Raw genomic sequence first — 17,190 nt, 5'->3', positions numbered from 1 at the left:
TTCTCTCAAGGAACAAGTGACAGGACAAGAGGAAGTGTCCTCAAGTTGCACCAGGGATGTTTAGGCATAGGGATATTGGAAAAAATTTCTTCACCAAAAGGGTTATCAAGCCTTGGGGAAGTGGTGAAATCAACATCAGGTATTTAAAAGATGTGTAGATGGTGCCCATAAGGACATAGTTTAGTGAAAGACTGTGATAGTGCTAGATTAACTTAGATGGACTTGATGATACTAAGAGGTTTTTTCCAATCTAAATGATTCTATGTTTCTACCTCATTTTAAAATCTCCTCCAAACCCTAGCTCTGAGTATCAGAGCTTTACTATCTGGTAAGTGTATTACTCTAGAGTTTCATTGCAGCACATTATCAAGAGACTTTTCTCCTTTCAATTCTAAAAGGTAGGAAGCATCTAACAGGACACCATGTTAATCTTTGGGGAGACAATACTTTACAGACATATTTTTATCCATTAAAAATCAAATCTTTACAGAAGTATTTGTCTGTTGGTCAATACACAGTTATCATGCAGTGCTGATGTAAACTGGATGTAAAATAAATTATTTTGCTCATCATTACAGATTATTCTCTGAGCTCCACTTACAAGCCACAAGGCAAAAATATCTTTCTTTTATAATACTTGGGGGTGGAAAAGACAACATTTGTATTTTCTCTCAAAATGGAAATGCCAAATCAAATCAACTGAATCAAAAATTTTCCATTCAGCAATCTAACTGATATTAAACAGTCAACTCTTGCCCTTACTTAGCCTACTGAGAAGCTCATGCTATAAACTGTTTTCTTCACAATTTAGTGACAGTGCTTTTAAGTAAAAAAAGCATTTGACAGGCTAGAATAAATACTGACTAAATAAAGGCTTAGGGACAACAAAATCAGACAGTGTGATGTGTCCTTTCAAGGGCTGATTAGGAATCAATAAAGATTCAATCAAATAAATGCCAAAATTACAAGTCTTTACCATCAGTTTTCAATCCACAGCAACTATAGCTAATACAGGTGCCTCAATAAGTTACACTACAAAAATGTAACCGGTTTAAAAAGAACTTCATTATCACAAAAGAAAAGTTATTTGGCTGTTCATTTACAGGTCATTTACACATTTACTACCTTGAACAAAAAAGTCAATTCACCTGCTTAAAGCTGTAAATTCTATTCTGCACCAAATGCCTTCGAAAACATGAAGGAAGTCTATTTGCAAAGAAAAGCTGAAATACAGCTGTTAAACTAAAACCTTAAAATCCCACCTTTGGTAGTCCTGAAATCATGTAATTTTTTTAATTATGTGTAAATTTAACATTCAATCTTATAAAACCTGTATCTGATGAAATTGCTGTGCAATTAGTTCAGTTGCAGCAAGCTGATGGCTTACATTGCAGTCTGCAGTTGGCTGAGGTGTAGGCAACTGTACTATGTATCTCCAGATGTGAGCTGTCTGGTCTCCAGATGCTGCAAAGGGGAAGAGAAGCAAAAAAAAAGAAAGAGAGAATAAATAAGATTCTTTCCATGGGCAATAAAAACCAGCTTTAATACTACATTTAAAAATACTGTCTAAGTTGCATCTTTTCCTAACAGACACCATTATGAACTTTATGGTAAGCAAGTCTTAACATCTCAAATGTAACTCATTATGCAAGACATAAGCAGCTTCCAAATTAGTCACTCCTACAGTGAAACCTGCACTTGAATACCACACATCAGAACATGAGTCTCACCGCTGCTCAATATGTAACATTTTAAGAAGGCATTTAATACATCACCAGATATTCAGTTACTGTTTCTAAAAATACTAGGATTCTTTTTTCCAGTGATTTTTTCCATTAAATGTTTTTACCATGGTTTTAATGAGAAACCCAAAATAGCAAGTGTGAAGCTATTCCTCTTCTGCCTTAAACAACTCAGCTTAACTAGTAGCAGTTTACAGCTCACAAGGTACCACGTGATTTTAACCCCATCTGTTTTAAAATAGACCTTATTATTAACTCATTATTAACTAAGGTTAGCTTAATAGTTAATAATCTAAGCAAGATTGTCCTTGCTATGGTCAGAACAATCATTTTCTAAACCTGCAGGGCTGCTCTTCAGCCACTCCTCTCCCAGTTTATACTTGTGCTCAACATTACTCTGTTTTAGCTGCAGCATCTGGGATTAGAACTTCTTAAATTTCATCCCATTAATCATCACCCAGTGCTCTCACTTATTTGGATCCCTCTGAAAGGTCTCCTGAATGTTACAAAAATCAGCAGCATCTCCGCTTTGTTTGTTTGTGGGTTTCACCAGCAAACTTGCTAATGATGCATTCAGCTCCTGCATCCAGGTCACTGATAAATCTATCAGTCTATCTATCTATTGAACAGGGCTGACCCTAGAACTGATTCCTGAGGAACAAATGCAGCCCCATTTACTACAACTCTTTGAGCACTGCCCTTCAGCCAGCTGCCCACACAGCACAGCATGAACATCCCACAGCTGGACAACTTGTCCAGGACAACACTGTGAAGAACAGTACAAAAACCCCTACTAAAAAACAGAAAAGCTTAACCCACCACATTCCCTTCATTCACTAGGCAGGTGACTTTATCCTAGAAGAATGTCAAATTAATTAAACAGGACCCTCCCTTTGTGAACCCATGCTGACAGTGCCTGATGACTGCATTATTCTTTAAATGCCTTTGAGCTGTACCCAGTATAATCTTCATAATTTTTTCAGGAACTGAGATTGGATTAACAGGTCTGTAGTTAAAGGGGTCTTTCTTCACCCTTCTTGTAATATTGGAGTAACACTAATCAGAAGGGACCTGTCCAGACTCCCAAGAGCTTGGTAGGTAATCAAGAGGTATCCTGCCACAACACCCACTAGTTCTTTGAGTACTCTGGGATGAGTTCCAGAACATTCAGCTGATATATGATTCTAAGTGTCTGGTTTGGAGCAGGCAAGCACAAATGACAACACAACATGAAAAACACAGATTGCAAGATCTAGCTCTGATTTGTTGTGCCTTCAAATATAAAAATAATTCTGGCAACATAAATGCTGAAAAAGCAATAGGGAGAGAAGCTACAAGCAGAACAAATTAGCAAATTACATTTATTTTCCATCAAGATTAACATAATTAACATAAGAAAAAACTTTACATACCTGTAAGAGCCACTTGTTCAGTGGGATGAAACTTTATAGAGTTTACTATATGAAGCAAAGTAAAGTTTTAAGTTAGCATACTAAAAGAATTCTTTCATAATATTTTATCATTAAAAGCATTGAAAAATCAAGTCGTCTTAAGTCTTCAGCAATTTTTGGTAGTAATCTTTTAGGTGATATAAAAGTGTAGTATCATGCAAGGCAGCTACAATTGATTATAAAACAACACATTTTCTAGCAAGATATTTCCTGAATCTAGTGCAAGTGGCTCATATTAGAGAGGATAAAGAGACCACATTCAAATCGTATGTAAGCTGACAGGGGATAATGCTCTGGACTTCCATAAAGAGAATGTAAGTATTCATAATTATTTCTAACTTAATGAAAACTTACGATATGTTACCATCAACATTCTGCTTATTACTTAGGATTGCAAGAACAAATGCCTGAAAACCTGATGCAAGTAACACAAATCAGCTTTCAGTCCTGCAAACATATGTAATCAAAACATGATGTCCTGCAAGAACTCTATCAACCAACAAAGCTCTTCACTTCAGTGCATAAGATTCAATTCAAGACAGAACTCAGAACTCATTTCCATCCATTATACAAGTAAAATAGATGCATATGTTGTTGGGAGAGCGTGGTGTAATGAGTCTAAAAAGATACTCCTTAAACTGAATTAATCCCATGGTGCACCAGCTGCTGGCACCCAACACTTTTGCACCATTTCAAATCAACTGTCAAACAAAAAAAGAGTTTGCTTACATAAAAATTACATTCTTTGTATTATAATTTGTAGAGGCATATAGTTATATAAAATTTATATATAATACAATTTATTTTTTACTGTTGTTCAAACACAGGTGTTTCAACACAACTGTTTAAATAAAAGGTTAGAACTTATTTTCATAGTTATCCAGCTAGAAATTTTAAAAGAAAACTACCAGCATGAAAGTTCAAGTGAGTGAATTTTTCAAACATGACTTTATAGAACTTAGAGGTCCATGCAGCAAACAACATGAGATATCTGAACACATTAATGTGTTACCAGTTGTTTCTATGCATTTATCTTTGTGTTGTAGGAGCTAGAAGTCATGGAGCAGGAAGAAAAAGTACAGCTCACAGCTGAAGCAGTTCTAGAGAACTTAATTTGATTTGTACCCTTGCCACAAAGTTCATGTGATATGCTGAGTTATTTAACCAAACAATCCTGGTCAATAACTGTAGTCCTCACTTTCCCAGGGTATGATCACTCAAAGAGCTCAGTTCACAACAGCAAGTTAAAGCTATGGAAAACCTCTCCAGTTTTGGTCTATAAAATCCTGTATTCTAACTCATTAAGAGGCAGAAGGGAGTTAATCAAGTTCTTGTCAAATTGGACACCAAAAATTAACATCAAAAACACTCACTGCACTGCACCTACCCACCCAAAGAGGGGCTTAAAAAACAGTTTCCACAATATTCATGCTGGTATAAAGAAAGACAAACACCTATATTTAATTGTATTAAAAACAAGATCTTCGTATTATGCAGCAAATTATATATGGGATCTTAAACAAAAAAGTGTAAAAAGACATTCACCCAGCATCTGCATTTTTTAACCCAAATATAACACAGATCCTGCAAGACAACTAGTTTCTGATTATAGAAGCTTCTTTTGTTCTCCACATGCGCAAGACCACATTGAGTTCTGAGATTTAACTTCTGAGTGTCGTAACTCTGCCTGTAAATTTCTTTATATGGACTTGTTTATTCATTTAGCATTTGCAGAACTGTTTTAATGTGCCTCTCCAATAAAAAATCATATTACAAAACGTTCTCTGTATGAAAATTAGTGGAACTTCACAATTGACTTGTTAATGATGTTGGCAAATCTGCAACCACAATAAACATTTCTGAGGCTGGCCAAAACACATTTCCCCCTCCCATACTCTGTTCCCAGTTTTCACAACATGCCCTTATCTTACCTGAGCCGACATGCCCTACATATTTGACAAGGCACTTCCCTGTTTCTATGCTCCACAGCAAAGCAGTGTGATCTACAAAGATTAAAATGCAGCTGTAAATAGTTAAAAACATATGTTTTTCATTTTTATCCTTTCAACAAATAAGTTATCATCCACTGTAGCACATACCATATGAAATGGATTTTAAATGTAGAACTCTTGACTACCACCTTATTTACAAAACATAACATTTTCTTACACATCTCCTCCAAAAAGTAAGGTGCTGTCCTAATCAGATTAATTTGCAGCAAGTATTAAAACGCAAATTCTACTTTTGATATTTTTTCCTAACTTGGTTTTATGTTTCTGTATAATGTTCCAGCTGTGTATCATAAGACTCAATAAAAAACAGAGAAAGCATTCCACAGTGAAAAAGACAGTAACTACAAACAGGAATTCTATGCACAATCTCTTTACTTCCTGCATGGAAATCCAAAATGCATGCAGGTCACTGCAGAGCACTAAAAAAATTAATTCAAAAAGGAAATCACTTCAAATGCCACTCCTTTATCCTGCCACACCCAAAAATAAATAAACCATTTAAGTGGGTAACACCTTAAAGCTGAATTGGAGAACAGTTGTTTCCAAGTAAAACCAGGACAAAGACAAGATGTACCACACAAAAACAAAATGTGCTCCTCAGCAGACACATAAAAATTGTAACAGTTCTGTTCAAGAAGCAGAGATTTCAGGTCCGTAAATATTAAAGTCTAGTCAATACCTTCAGATTCTGTTCCAGCTTCAAAAGAATGTCACTTAAATTGACTGATTCTATTTGGTTATAATTTATTTCCCTAATAATTTTCCAAAACTACACAAATCTCTACATTGATTTTTGGACTATAATAGATTCAGTGACTTGTTCATTAGCACTTGTAACCCCTCAAGTGGAAGGAATAAATCCAGTAAAGTAAAAAGGACTGAAAATTAAGATTTTTAGCTGCCCTTGTGTTCTGAAGCAAAAGAATGAATGCCAGAATATGCAAACTATGACACGTACAGCTTCTATAAAACAAAAATTAAACAGTGCTAGGAGAGAAAGCCTGCAGAGATCTCTGTATCCAGCCATATGGAATTCTGTGCCAGAGGCCTCCCCAAGCAAGCAGATCCCCATCCCACCCACCCAACCAACATGCCAGAGCTAACTGAGAGTGTGACCTGCATGGAAGTGAAGTGGCACACACTTTAGAAAGACCAACAAGTATGCTTGAACCTTCTTAGAGAAAGGAAATTCCAATTTTAGGAATTTTTCAGCTACAGAACTTTTTTAAAACGACTCTTCCAATCTGGAGCTGTTTTCAAGCATGCTTTGGATCTGTATTTGCTATAACTTAGGGACTTAACCAGAATTTTCTAAATATTCAAGCAACACAAAACTTTACCAGCAGATGCAGTTCCCAACACCACTGGCTGAGTTTTCGCGACACTGACATCCCAAATACCATCCCTGTGGCCAACATATTCCTTTACCAGTTGACAGATTGCCCTTGATGTTGTAGTTTTAAAACTGGATACAATCTGAAATAGCAGAGACACCAACATTTCTTTTTTTGACATCAATCCAGGATTAAGTAATTATCTCACAAATAAAAATAGATATTAACTTTTCCATGATTCTTTAATGTTCTGACAAATTACTAATATTACAAATATTTTATTGTCAAAAATCTGACATTTGATGGTAGATAAGTGAGTTTGGATGCAAACATACCTCTCTTTTCTTTTTTTATTCCTTTTTAATAGCAGCCCTTTTACAGAATGCAAGACAAACTATTCTGTACTACAATAATGCAATCTTATTGGAATAATGAGTTGTACAAGTGCAGAATGCATTTGTCATTCAGTCTGGGTAAGGATTTTAATAGAAACAAAAAAGAAAAAGACCAAACCCAGCAAAAGACCTTAAAACTTTCCTTGCCTATTCCCAAACAAGTACATCTCGTAACTCAGTCCCTGCTAGCTGGTGTAATGTCTTTGAAAAAAAAATGTACTTATTATATAATTCTAGTAAAACCCAGAAACATTCCAATTTAAAACACTCACCACTGTTTTTCCTTAAAATTGCACTAAGCTAATCAAATCAAACCTGAACCTGAGAGCATATGCCTGTTTATTTGTGTAATGAAGCTTTAAAAAAACATGTCAAACTCATCTAAACATTTGATAAGCATGCTCCCTCAAAGTGAAGCTATTTGGGGAAAAACAGAGAAGACTCATTAAATCCAAATTACTATGTGCATAAGTCATATCAAATGAAAGGAAGAAAACTCTAGTAAACAGTAAAACTACAAGTCACTACAGTGCAGGAATGCTCAAAACACTCAGCATCTACAGAAAGGAAGAAAATTGCAGAAATTCTACATTCTCAGAGTAAGAGGAGTACAATATTTAAAAAGAAAAAGTTTATCTTTCCAGAGAAACTTCCAGAGACAATTGGAACCAGGAGTCATGAAAGATGGATTTAAAAAGTTAAGATGACCGTTACAAATATCCTATTTTAACTCCACAAATCTTGAAGCTCATTACCGCTGAGCTCTTTAAAAACTGATGAGTTCTTTGAGAAAGTCTACCTCAAAAGCTTTATTAAACTGAAACAAAAAGACAACTGCAATTTATCAGTGTTTTCCTAAGCTTGGAATTACAGGCAGGTATCTGACCAGTTAAATCAAAACCTTTAAATACTTCAACACAAATCACATTAAGACTTATCTACAGCTTAGTAAAAGTGAGAAAGTTAATTAAGTCTACATTTCAGATACAATAAACTAAGGTTAAAATCCCATTAGTTTCTGGTATTAAAATAGAAGGTCTTAAGTATGTCATTAAAGCAAATTACTTCAAAAACGGTTTTTAAAGCTAAAAGAATATCTGCATGAACATTCCAAACCAATTCCAATTCCAAGAGCATGTCAACTCTCCAATGATGAAATGATAATGCCCTATTTGAATTCCAAATTATGAGTGAATACACATTTTGATTTCACAGCAGCAGAAGGAACAGTCATTACAGATGCACTGAAAAGAAAATGGGCTAATTGTAAGGATTATTAGTTCAACCATACTACAGAATATCCTGAATTTTGAACAAAATCCTATAGATGCAACTTTCACATTGAATACAATCCTTAATTTAAATGGACTCATGTATGAGATGTGGAACAGCTGAATTAAGTACTAACAGGAAAGGACTAATACAGCACTCAGCTCAAACTCCAAACTTGGTATTTTCCAACTCAGCCTATGTTTGCCTTTTTCTTTCTAATGTTGAGTCTAACCCTCATGCAAAAGTTTTCCTAGGAGGAACTATCTCCTACCCATCAATAAACACAGAATTTCTAAAACTACTGGACAGTTGTTTCACTGATTATTTAATGGCAACAATGCAAAACTCCTTTTGAGGTATTAGCAGTCTTTAACACACAGAAGAAAAGAGTTCAAGAACAGCAAATTGTTGAGTAAATAAAGATATTTACTCAACACATACTTGTTCCATGCTTTTTTTTTTCCTTTCTTTTTTACTGCCCTTCACCCTTCATACCAGTAATTGGATGAACTAGACAGGGCCTGGACTACTTCCTGCTTTTCTAAACACACATAGTCCCAAGCCAGGAAAGGAAATATTTAAAGAACATGCAATACGCTAAAAAGAGATCTTTGTAGTGCCAAAAATTTCTTAAGTAACTTCTGTAGATCATCACATACAAATAAATGACCAAACATACCCTGAGTATGTTTCACCTTTGTCTGTCCTCTTTCTTAAATTGATACAGTTTCATGTACTTCCTTCTACAAAAAGACTTGTTAATAGGGAAACAATTGTTTACTATGTAAACAAGTGAAAATTCAATACAAACTGAAACACTTGCATGGTAAACAGAGTGAGGCACCCTGTAACAAAGTTTCTTACACAGACAGGGTACATTAGAAATAAGAATGAAAACTTGGTCAACTCAGGACCAGTCCAGCAGCATTACACTATGCCTGATGAACAGAATGTCCTGTGAAGGAACTTTAAGCAGTGAGGGCAACACTACATAGTCAAAAAAGTTTCACTCCTTTTAACTACTGGGTGAATAAATACTTTCTTTTAAGAGTTTTTATCTAGACAAATCAGAGATCCTGGAATTTACTTTGGATGGAGCAAATTACATCATTTCAGTTTCTTTTAGGACACTGCATAAACAATTGATGCTTCTGTGATGTTGTAACAACTTTCATCAGACAGGGATCATTAGCAGCAGCCATTACATTTTGTTAATGTCAAAACATGGATTTCATATAGTGATTCCTGTATCTACAACAAACTGCAGTTAAATTACAGAATCTTGTCCATTAACAAAAAATTATTTTTAAGAGTACCAAGTGTTAAATCTACTTTACCGCTTCAGGATTTGGACACTGGTGGATAACAATGCTGCTAAAACCATGCTTTTCTGAAATGAATTTTGCCAATTTTATATATAGCTAAATGATGAAAAGTATTCCAGTATGGAAATTTCATACGAAGGGCATGAGTTAAGAATGTTCACTTCAGCATTTTCACCAAGAGAATGAACAGATTGCTTTAGTATTTTTTACCAAGTCCTAGTATTTTTTACCAATATTTAAGCAGTTAAGGCTCAGCCTTCTCATTAGATTAAGCAAATACTGGAAGGTCTTTTCAGTATGGGAAAAAAATTATTTCCATATGCAATTGCCAATCTAAAAAATGTAATTGTGTGCAATTACACAAAACAATTTGTTTTGTAAAACTTAAGTCTCTTCTAATTTTCCACAGGCAAAAAAACCCAACCAATCCAAAAAACCACACACCCAAGAAACCCTCTGTATGGTAGTATAAAGAAAGGGCTGAAGAGAAAACTTGTGATCTACTACCCCAGTGAGTTTGGAACACAACCATTTTGAGAAACAGCATTGTTCACTCAATGCTCATAGAAAGTACAGCCATAAGAATTTCAAAGCTGCTGAACTCTTAAAACTCTAAATGTGTTTTTTCTCAGACAGGGTATTGGGGAACTACATCCAGTCATGGTGCAGATGGAAAAATCACTGTTAGAAAGTTATACTCTTTTCGTAACTCTTTGCTAAAGTCTCTCTGTGGGTCAAGAGACAAAAGGCTACAGTTTTGACTCTTCTGTGTAGGAAGGAAGGAGAAGTCAAAACAAAGCACCTCTGTGAAGTGCATTAAGGTTTCAAAGAACACACTGGACAGAGATGCTCTCAGAGTTGTAATTTCCCTCAGCTCCTATCTACTCCCCAGTAAATTATGACTCAAAGTTGTGAAAAAAAATACATCAGCATGCAGACATCTGTTGGCAAACAATTGATACAAGAGATGTGCATAATGTTCAGGTATTAAATTCTTCATGCTCCACTAGGTTGCTTTGCTGTGCATGCATATCAGTTCCCCAGGAGTCTCCACCTCCTACTTCCCAGCTTCCCAAGCTGAAGCTGAGAGGTCTGCCTGCAGTGCCCAGGAAAAAATACGAGTGCTATATTGCAAGAAAATGAAAGACAAGGATTTAACATCTGCCATAAAACCCAAAAAAAACAAAAAAAAAACCCAACAAAAAAAAAAAAAAAAAAAAAACCACCAAAAAAAAAACCCAAGAAAAAGAACGCCACAAAAAACAAACAAAAAATACACTAAAAACCAAAAAACCCACAAAACTTTACACTAGAGGGTACTTAATAATAATTACATTAATTAGGTGCATAACTACATGAAGTAGGTGCACCAAAACTATACAGCCCCTATAATATCTATAATATAACTATAATATCAAGCTGTCACTATTTAAGTGGTGTCATTAAAGAATTTGCAAGTCATAAAAGAGATGCCTTTACGCCTCAAATTGGCAAGAATAAAGGTTTGAAGAAGAACAAGTTAAAAAGGAGACCAAATAAACCACAGTAGCTTCAGTCTATTTCACTACCCTATTCTTACTCTCAAAACTTTCATACTTTTAAGAGAGGGTATTTCCAAGACACCTACACCACAGATCAGCCTGTATTACAGGTCAGCCTGCATTACAGAGCTGCCTATACACCTGGTTCACATACCAGATTCCACTGTGGTTTCCTCACATTCTATTTAACCTTAATAATGTAACATTAAATGACTCTGATACAGAGAAAAAAGAGCAGCAAGTAAACTCTCTGCAAAAATAGAAAAAGGGGAAAGAGCAAGGAAAACAAAGATACCACGCTAATGCAGACAAACAAAATGAAAAGCATCATAAAGGTTAACTCTGCCAAAACACCAAGCAAAAAAAGATCACTAGCTACTGATGAGCAAGGTTTGCAACATGAAGGAAACAAATTGTTCTAGTCTCATAGCTAAAAATAAAAATTATTTTAAAAAAGAAATTTGTAATAGCACACATATAAGCGCCTACTTAAATCCCTATTTCAACTGCAATACCCAAATCTTTATTCAGAAATCCACTAGCAAATTGTCTATTTCCCTCATGAAATCCACTAGCAAATTGTCTATTTCCCTCATGAAATAGAATTCAATTTTTAGTTCTATTTAGAAAACATACACCTGCGCACATACAGGTGCACTCCCCTCCAACATCCCTTCTTCAAAAAAGGCAAGCACTTATAGTAACAATATCATATGGTATGGTTGAAGTAATGGGTCACTGATGAATCCAAGATAAACATACTGCTCCTTAGGAGGCAGATTTACTTACAGACCAGCACTACCCAGCTTAAAGAAACCACAACTTACAACTTAAAAGACAGTCATGTTAGTCTCACGAGTACATATGGATGAGTAGAGATTTAATTTGTCTCATACCTTGCTAGTAGATGCCTTGTAAGTTGTCTTTAATTTCTGAGAAAGCTGACTGGTACTATGACTGGCTGTTGAGACAAATAAATTCAAAGGAAGATATTTCAAATACAGCATTAGCTTCTTTGTATAAGTAACTGGTATTAATTCCTTTCAGTAACATTCTAAGTTTTGGTCTACAAAGTACAAAAAAGTAAATTCAAAAATACTGGTTTAAGATTCTTTGTGGCTCACTTACCTTTTGTTTTCAGTTGCCCTTTGCTCAGTTCAGCACCATCAATTGTCTGTCCTTCACCCGCTAAGCGCTCATTCAGTGTATCAATCTCCCTACGCACTAACAAATCCAGAAATCCACATTATTACAAAAAACTATCATTATTAATAGCATTAACATACTATTTAAGAACTGTTATGGTTAGTAAATAAGCTTTTTTATGCTAAGGAGAGGAGAGGACATCAACTGGGATTTTATAAAAGCAGGTCTCACCAAGACATAAAATAAGACTCATGCTGAATATTCCAGAAAACACCCTGGACCCAGATTCCAAAAAAGTATTGGTGGCTTCTAATTACTCTTACTAATAAATGGGGTTAAGGTTTAACAAAACCATTTCTGTGAAATACATGAACCATCTGTATTGAATTAAATCCAGCAAAAGAAAACTTGTAGCATCATAAATATTTTAGCCACAGAATAAGCACATCCTGTCTTAACACAGATTTTATTATTCACGAACTATCATTCTCCCTGAATATTTGTCTACTACTAGAGTCTCACAGAAAAGGTAGTGCTGCAAATTACTATTTTTTATAGATAGGAACTTATTTTTTTTTTAAAATGATGTGTACAATAACTCCAGCAGTAGCATAGGAATTAGACCAAGAACAAAAAATATTAGACTAAGCATGAGAAGAGAAAAATTTAGAAATTTTCAGGGGGTGAAAAGAAATCACGATCATAACTAGAGCTGTGAGTTGAAGACAGTAGATAAATAAATGGAAATTGAAAAGAAGGAAAATAATTATACCCTGGAGGGTACAAATCCACCACTTGTCTTCTAATAAGTAGTTTTGAAGACTGAGAAGAGAAATTCTACTTTTCTTGCTACCAGCCAACTTCTCAGCAGGAGGCTGAGTACTCAATTGTGGAAATTGTCACTAAAAAATGTGTACTTTTGATGACAACCTTTAACCAATACAATTGCAGGTTTTAAGAGAATAAAAAAGAGAATAAAAAACCCAGAACATGTCAAAAAAAAAAACAAACAAGAATTTATTTATTTTTTTTGTAACATGAGCATCTGGTTTAACTGTAGGAATTGATTTGGTTTGGAAAAAAAATTGACTTGGACCCAAATCAGACAGATTCCACAATTCAGAATCCAAGCCAATGTAACACAGCTTAAAATTCCAGCAAGGGAGGCTTGCCTGTATTACTGTATTACTGTACTCTACTGTGTTATTTAACTTTGAATCCTCTTACATCACCTTGCATCACTTACATTATCAGCCAACTGCTCTGTCATCAAACAAATATCTTTTCCAGATAACAACTGGAATTTTTATCTGAGTGCTTTACTTCAAAATTCCTGAACAGCTGCAGGTGCTGGTTATGCAATGTGTAAGTCGTTTGATCCAAAACCACCCCATTTTACATTTTTTCAAGCAATTCAATGCTTTTCCAATTTTATTTACTAATATTACATCATTAAAATTAAGCCTGTAAATATAAAACAAAGCCAAAAACTTCAAAGGCTGGACGGAGTTTCTGGAGATTAACAGAACCAGAGCCTACAATGATAAGGAGGCAGACCCTTAACTGGCTTTGCCTGAGAGTCAAAGGGGGGTGACAGACATCAGTTCTCACTGCTTGTGTCAAAGAGCTAAGAAAGTGACTTTTCTGACAAGGTACAAACTTCATCTTTGGTTACAAGTTCAGAACAACTCCTAAACTGCTCACAGAAAAGCAACACTAATTATATTACAATATCCAATGTAAGCATTTTAATTAGTGTTACTATAACCTAAATACAAACAATTCATAAGTTGCCAGAAAAAAATAGATACTCACATTCCAAATTTTCAATATACAGGTTTTCAAACTCCCGCTCTATTTGTCCAAAAAGTTCAAGGAGTGTATTCCGGATAGCAGATGGTAACTTAGAATCCTAGGAGGAAAAATATTAGGGGATTATATATTTCTTTACATATATTTGATGAGATTACTCTTCAGTCTTGAACTGATTTTAACAGTTATCTCAATGTCCCAGCAAGGAGGGAAATTGAAACTACTGCTAGTGTAGAACACAAAACAAATAGCTCTGTGCATCATAAAGTTATTAACTTTATGAATTTTTTCTCTTTTAGAGGATAGAATTCAAATCACCTATGATATTTGTTTTGGTTTTCTTTACTAGAGAAACATTATAAAATCAAGATACATGTACAACTCATTTAAAAAATAGAAAGTGAGAAAAAAATTCTTTTTCATATCAATATGTTTCCAGTTCAAGAAAAAAGAATACCTTTGTCTGATAAAGTAATTCAAAAGTTGACTATGCAATGGGTTAGAAAGTTGTGAACATGATGCATCTTATTACCAAGCTTAAGACAAACTAAAATTTTAAATGTATTTTTAACATTTACCTACTTTTATCACCAGCCTAAGTGTGAAGAAAGCTACAATTTCGAATCCTTCCCTCCCCAAATACTACTTGAGCATTCTATTCTTCTGTTGCTCATAGGCCACAATATGTAAATTGGCTTACTACACTTACTATTTACCTAGGTAGCCAGCTATAAACACTTTAAAAAGTTTTCACTTAACTGAGTCACCTTCCGCCACAGCCCCGGGAATTGTCTGCAGGCACAGCGGGAAAGGCTGGCCGTGACCCTGGCTGTGGAACCTATTTCCCAAGTTTTAAAGAGAGATCAAGAGAAACCACTCATAGCCATGATACTCAGCATACCTGCTTTGTGCACAATTTTACACAGGTTCACAGCTGGTTTAAGCTGTGGCACTTGCTGAAAGAAGTGGGACCGTGCTCCTTAAGCCCCCCTACATCATTCCTTTCTTCATCTGCCTCTCCCTTGATAGGGTACTTTTGTTCAGGCATTCACAGACAACCAGAAGCAAAACAGATCCTAATTAAAACCAGCTTGAAACAAAACTGATTAAACAAAAATACTAAATCATTACACACTATTAAGAGAAACACTGAAATTAGAAGAATTATTTCTAATTCAATTACCCAATTATTTCATACAGAAAGGTTATGGAAGAAACTAACTTATCTTACAACTTTTGCAACTAAAAAGGAGATGCAGAAAAGTTTTTCAAACCAATTCTCAAAGACTGAAAGTATAAAGAACTCTAATCACTTCCTTTCCTCTCTTTCAAGTTGGCATTATTTAAAATAGCTTATTAAAACAGTATGTAATAATGTTATCTCTTTATCTGCAAAAGTCCTTAGTTAGATCTCACGTGGTTTACAGCTCCACTATGAAGGAGCATTAATACTCTCTACTTGACAGAATCTGCCACCTAGCTGCTCAAGGTCAACAAAATCAAGCAAGATGATAGATAAAACATTTTAAACATCTATATATTACAGTATAATACACTCAGAGCCTGCGAAGAAATACTGAAACAGTCTAATATTTTGGTTTACTATGCAGGGGTGACAGCATGTCTTGACCTCCCAGCTGCCCTTCACACCTTTCCTGGTGAGGCTGCAGTAGTTCCAAATGCATAAAGAGTTTTCTGTCCAAGTACTTGTATTCTCCAATTTCTAGATGACTAGAAGCAACAACCTAGGGTCTGTTAATTCACAGAAAACTAATGCTATGATTTACTGAAAGAATAGATTCAATTAAAATAAAACCAGTCACAACACTGAGAAAACAGCAGGTTTTCAGTGTATCTGCAGACTTCAGTGTGAGGTTTCTCATACCCAAACTCCACTGGTATTTCAAACAAATTGTCTGATAAAAATCAAGTTTTGCATCATGTCTGCAAGTCCGGCACTAACACTGTGTAGTCAATTTTAAATTTGTCAATTAAAATATTTTTAAGCATTAATAAGTATTAATAAGTCCATTTAAATACCTTTTTAATTGGTATTTGCTTATCTTTGCCTGTACTGCTCCAGAGAGAAGCTTTACCTACAGCTAATACCAGAATTTTTAGGTGCAACACTCCAAGTCCAGATTGCACCCACTCCACTGACATGACTAAGAAAGCTACAGAAGCAGTGGCTGCTGTTTTTTCCCTTAAGTTTAATCTCAGAAGAGCACACCTTCATTTGAGCCACACAAAAAAACCCCCATGCAAACAAAACTCTGATAGCTCACACTTCTGTCAGGCAGGCAGTATTTGCTTACTTTATGGAAAGGAATACAGAACAGCCTTCCAACTAATATTTTCCCTATCAGAGTCATCAAAAGAAGTATTTGGTTTATCCATATTTCTGGGTTGCTGCTATTCCAAATGCAAACTTATGAAAGCAAGAATCAATCTTGAACTTTTTCTTTTCCAGGTGGGGGGAGAGGTTGCAGTGAATCAACAGGCTGGGATTCACACTGTTTTATGGTTTTATCACTCCTGTAAGAACACACAGAAACTGATAAACTCCACACAACTCCACAGCTCTCAACACAACTGAAACACTCTCAACATTCACATCAATGATCTCCAAAGGCAGTGAGCACCTGTGAGCAACAAATTCTGTTTCAACAATTTCCTGCAGCTTTACTGAACATATTTCAATACTTAAGTCTGTTTAACTTCTCCCCATAAAAAACACATTAAAAAGTGATGCAAGCTCCCAAGGATCACCTTACCTGCCCTTCCAACATGTCTCTCTGCAGTCCCGCCCGTTCCTGCTCGGAACTGTTGGTTCTTCGAATGGAAAGGCTGTGGGATTTACGTTTCTGCTTTGCTTGGCGAGCAGATGCACAACTTCCACTTTCTATTGGCATTACTTCAAAAAAACAGCTTCACAGAGGCTCCTATGATAAACTAAGGACAAGCATTACACATTACAAATTGCTTTGCCAAATGAATCACAATTTAAATATTTTTCTCAAAACGAAAGTATTTAGTTCTACTAAAATTTGGAGTTGTTTGGGTTGTCATTAAAAAGAAGAGATTCCTCTTACTTACAGCTGTTCTTCAAACAACATGAAGTTCAAAACCATATGCATATATGTAAATAGAATGGAATTGC

At 35.2% G+C, this 17,190-nt stretch overlaps 1 protein-coding gene across 3 annotated transcripts in view; it reads right to left on the bottom strand.

Moving 5' to 3' along the window:
* Positions 1–17,190, bottom strand: part of WDR37 (WD repeat domain 37) — a 44,116-nt gene that overhangs the window by 17,991 nt on the left and 8,935 nt on the right. For all 3 annotated transcript variants that reach the window (XR_004500456.1, XM_015618762.3, XM_015618763.3), the window contains 8 exons: positions 16,805–16,982; positions 14,034–14,130; positions 12,201–12,296; positions 11,969–12,033; positions 6,546–6,681; positions 5,125–5,196; positions 3,155–3,199; positions 1,388–1,464 (listed from right to left, as the gene is read on the bottom strand). Coding sequence is in view for 2 of the 3 variants with exons in the window: in XM_015618762.3 (XP_015474248.1) it covers positions 1,388–1,464; positions 3,155–3,199; positions 5,125–5,196; positions 6,546–6,681; positions 11,969–12,033; positions 12,201–12,296; positions 14,034–14,130; positions 16,805–16,942 (726 nt within the window). In the remaining variant the exon portion in view is untranslated. The remainder of the gene's footprint in view (positions 1–1,387; positions 1,465–3,154; positions 3,200–5,124; positions 5,197–6,545; positions 6,682–11,968; positions 12,034–12,200; positions 12,297–14,033; positions 14,131–16,804; positions 16,983–17,190) is intronic.

This window comes from Parus major, chromosome 2, assembly GCF_001522545.3.
Source record: "Parus major isolate Abel chromosome 2, Parus_major1.1, whole genome shotgun sequence".
NCBI lineage: Eukaryota > Metazoa > Chordata > Aves > Passeriformes > Paridae > Parus > Parus major.
The sequence above is the reverse complement of the archived record's forward strand: the minus strand, read 5'-3'. Positions and strand labels throughout refer to the sequence as shown.